General features: G+C 32.0%; 1 protein-coding gene across 1 annotated transcript; it reads right to left on the bottom strand.

The window, feature by feature from the left end:
- Nucleotides 1-1,775: 1,775 nt before the first annotated feature.
- Nucleotides 1,776-3,157, bottom strand: LOC112525343 (fatty acid conjugase FAC2 B-like). Its single transcript, XM_025135432.1, has one exon. It carries the CDS (start codon nt 3,130-3,132, stop codon nt 2,023-2,025), a length of 1,110 nt encoding a protein of 369 aa, XP_024991200.1. The 5' UTR covers nt 3,133-3,157; the 3' UTR covers nt 1,776-2,022.
- Nucleotides 3,158-4,588: the final 1,431 nt, after the last annotated feature.

Below are 4,588 nucleotides of genomic sequence, written 5' to 3' on the forward strand. Positions count from 1 at the left end.
TAAATCCAGAAAGTTCCTTGAAAATTCTAGATGTGTGGATTTCAACTTTATTTTATTATTTGATTTTATAAAATTACCAAAATGTCTCTAAAATTAAAGAGTGTGTATTTTGAGCAATACGTGACCATTTTGCTTTATAAAAATACCGTCAAGGTTGAAATTGACTACTTTAACTATGTAATTTTTTGGGGATAATTAGAATGAATCATTTAAATAATTAGATATTTTTTTATGAGATTAAAGCATAGTTCTTGAGTTATATATATATATATATATATATATATATATTGTCTAGACATTTATTCTATAAAAGATGATTTTATGGAGTTATAAAATGATTAATTGACTATATGAGGTGTTACTCGAGTTGTAAATTTATTAGAACGCTTTTAACTCGAAATATGTAATTATTAACCTATTTATCATATAATAGATAACTTAATAATTACATTTATGATGTCGTTTTAAGATCTATAGCTAGATGAGACACCTTATGTTGAAACTCACGGTTCCTATAATTTTAACTGATGTGAGGAGCGTTCTTAAGCATTGTTGACGAAGGTTGACCCTAGTCAATGTAGTTGACCATAATTTGACTTTTATGTTGCCCTTTGGAAGAAATTTATCATTAATGCACTATTTGTTATTATAAATTGTAGGTTGCCAGTCAGCGACATTAGTTAAGCAACCTACGTTATCAGGTGAGTCTTCATGAGATTTCACTGGGATGCATACCTAAGTACAATTTTATTTTTGCATGATATGAATCGTTGATGATGTGTACGTATGCATGATATTTCAATTACATATATGTTATAATATATTTTACATGTATGTTATTTTGTGAATGGTTACATGGTATGTGTTTAATCAGTTTTTGAATAACTCTAGCATGCTATTCCATATTAAAGTTTTATGATTCAAGGGTGGGTATTTGACCAGTAAGTCACGACCAGTATAAAACACGATCCGGATAAGTGGGTGATCAATTAAGACTAACACATCAACCCAGGGCGTGTTTGTGACTAAATAACCCATACTCGACTAAACATTATATGAGATCTTTTATTTCCAGTGTTTTAAATATATTTTTGTAAAAGCTGTGACTTTTATTATAAAGCATGCATATATATATATATATATATGTGTGTGTGTGTGTGTGTGTGTGTCAAGATATGATTTTATTCATGCAAACCATGAACTCACTGAGCTTTATAAGCTGACTATAATATACATCTCAGTGTCAGGTAGTTCGAGGTTGGACAAGGGCCAACGACACGCTTAGAGAGTTACCTATTATCATCTTATTTTTAGTCTTTTGTCTAGACAGTTATGTGTCGATCTTATATAACTTAACATGATATGAGGCGAGTTAGAACTTAAGTAAATTTTTGGTTGATTCAAAGCTTTAGATTACGTAACGTTTAAAATAAAATGAGGGCGTTACAATTACGAAGGTCCCTAGGAGGCAGAGATCATACTCCGTAACATTCGAACCATTTCCAAGATCAACGAACTCCAACCCATCTTCAGAAAGTCCTATGTGATGACGAGATCACATAATCGATCTTTCATTCATTTCTTTATTTTTTATATATATATTTAATACATGTTCTAGAAGATTCTTACCAACCTAAACTTTTGACCCAACTCAAGTGGAAAGGTTTAGAATTTGCTCCCCAAATGCAAGAAGTTTAATTTTCTAAGGAATGTTTATCTGATTCTTAATTTCAACGACTTATAGAATTAAGCAAAGTAAGCGTAAATTTGTCTGAACACCCGTATTCGTTCTATATAAGTTTGACAAATACACAGGATTATAACACAATAAAGAAAAACCATAAAGATGTGCATGACACGAGGGCGTTCATCTCCCCCAAATTATTCCAACTTTGAAGTAATACGTACCCATTTGAAGTATACGATATTTATATATGGCCAATGAAACTCACATACACCCCATATTTGGTGAGATTTGAACCTTGACTTGTTGGAGATTGGGTTTCTAGATATTACATAGGCCTATGGCTCTTTGGTTATACTTTTGAACCAATAAACGCCTGTGTTCTTCAGATCATTATCGGATTCAACATAAATGCACTCCTTCATTTCTCTCCATAATGCCTTCATGATCGGAGTACCATCATACTTGTAATAGTCACCTAAGATTGGCTTGATGGCCTCGGTGGCCTCGAGTGCATGGTAATGTGGAATGCTAGGAAACAAATGGTGCACCACATGGTTACGTGGTACATCATGAACAATCATGTTCATAAACCCTAAATCTCTATCGATGGTCGATAAAGCACCTCTAATCCAATTCCACTCGGTTGAATCAAAGTGAGCAATCGAAGGATGACTGTGCTGTAAATAAGTCAACACGATCAGGATACCACCCATAATACACCATGGAGCTCCATAGATGCAAAATGCCCAAATTGCCCCTTTGGTCAATACCATACGATAATATGCATATAAAACAACAAAAATACCAAGGTCAGATAAATAAATGAGACCACGTTCGCTGTCGTTGAAGATAGGGCTTTGTGGGTATAAATGACTTGCCATCCCTTCGTATTTTCGTCCTGAATGGTTGAAGATCAAGTACAACGGGTATCCAAGAGTGACTCTACACAAGATTCTGACCGCCACACCGATTGGGTTATCGAGGATTTTAGCGAGCAATGAATTATTGGACTTGTGTTTGGGGACATGCATCTCATCATATTCCAAGGAATTCGTGTGGGCATGATGGCGACGATGACTGTATTTGAAGGAAAAGTATGGAGTGAGGATGAAACTATGAAGGAGAAAACCAACTGTATCATCTAACCAGTAATAACCGCTGAAGCCACGATGGCCGCACTCATGGCCGAGGGTCCACAAAGAACCAAACATAACACCTTGGCAAATCCAATATAGAGGCCATGCTATGAAGGAAATAAATCGAGGGAGAACAGGAATGTAGTTTGATGCAACATAGAAAAGGATGCTTATCGTTAAACCATCTCGGAAAACGGAAAAAAACGAACGAAAAAGAGATTGTTTAAAACAGTGTGATGGTATTGCGTTTTTTAGATCACTATACTCGAATGGAGGTTTTGAGATCGGAACTCGTTCCAAAACCTTCATGTGATTAGATGATGATGATGATGATGATGATACCATGGTGGTTTTGATTTTAGTTGTGGAGTTTTAAAGGCATATATGCTTACCATTTTATACTTGGTACATGGCTACAATATACTTGTATGAATTATTATAGGCCCTTTTTTTTCTAAAAGTAAGTGGGGCCTACAAGCGAAAAGTAATTATATTAAAAACTTGTAACTATACAAAATCACATGGTGTTTCTCTTGTCAACGGTTGTTTTCATGTCTATTTAGACTAAAAAGCTATATGAAAAAACACTTTGAAAACTTTCTTAAATATGTTTATGAAACATCTTTAACATGTATCTTGTATATATAGGGTTGGGTTCTGTGAGACTAATGGTTTTTTGTGAGACCCGTAAGACCAATTTATGTTCATTGATCAACTTTATAAGCTAATGATCTAATGGTTTAAAGTTGAACGGTGGCAATTTTGTGATTATTGAAAAGTCTCGTGGCGTTTATGAATGTTCAGATTGTTAGATTGTAGATTTAATCCAAGAGTTGATAATTGGTTTTACGGGTCTCACGAAAAACCTTTGGTCTCATATGATCCCAAGTCTATATATATATAGAGGTTGGTTATTATACAACTCTTGATATTTGTGCAACCAATACAACTCAATCTCAACTGTCCATTTCATTTGATGAATATGTGATTTCATAGAAGTTTTGATTGTTTCCTAATAWAAAGTATTAATCATAATTAATGAACTCTATTCATATTCCATAAATATTCAAATCATAATAAATGAACTCTCATCATTTCTATAAATATCTCAATTAATTGGATTACAAAGGTTGTACAAATACACAAGGTTGTAAAAGAAATATACCCTATATATATATATATATATATATTTCAAATTCTTAGATTTGTCTATTTTAGAAGAGAGTTTAATATAACTGGTGGAACAACCTGTTTTTAAAACTTGTAAAATAACATAATTGTTAGAGATGCTCTTAGTTTATTACGTATTTCTTATCATTTAATACAAAGAAGAAATTTATATACTACAATTCAATGTATCGCCTCTTTGAATAGTCAGTCAAAGATGATATCGATTTTTTATAAAATGACATAATTTGTGTATGTTTTAGGGTTATTTATTTTTTTTTTTTTTGTATTATTGAGTAATAAAAAAAATGTGGTTAGTTAGTTGATATAAAATAGATTTTAGTTGAAAAACTAATATTTAGTTAGTAATTAAGTATTTAAAATACACCTAAATAAAAAGAAATGAAAATCATAGAATACAACAAAATTGCTCTTTTAAGATTCCATGTGTCTTAATAAACATTGAATAAGAGTTTATGATGAACTTGAGTTATAAAATAAGTTATACAAAGTAAATCTCATAAAATAAGTTACATGAAGTTGAGCTATAAAAAGTAAATCTGAGATGTGACTTATTATACAATTATTTATATTTGTA

The sequence above is a fragment of the Cynara cardunculus genome, assembly GCF_001531365.2.
Source record: "Cynara cardunculus var. scolymus isolate 2C chromosome LG 13, CcrdV1, whole genome shotgun sequence".
NCBI lineage: Eukaryota > Viridiplantae > Streptophyta > Magnoliopsida > Asterales > Asteraceae > Cynara > Cynara cardunculus.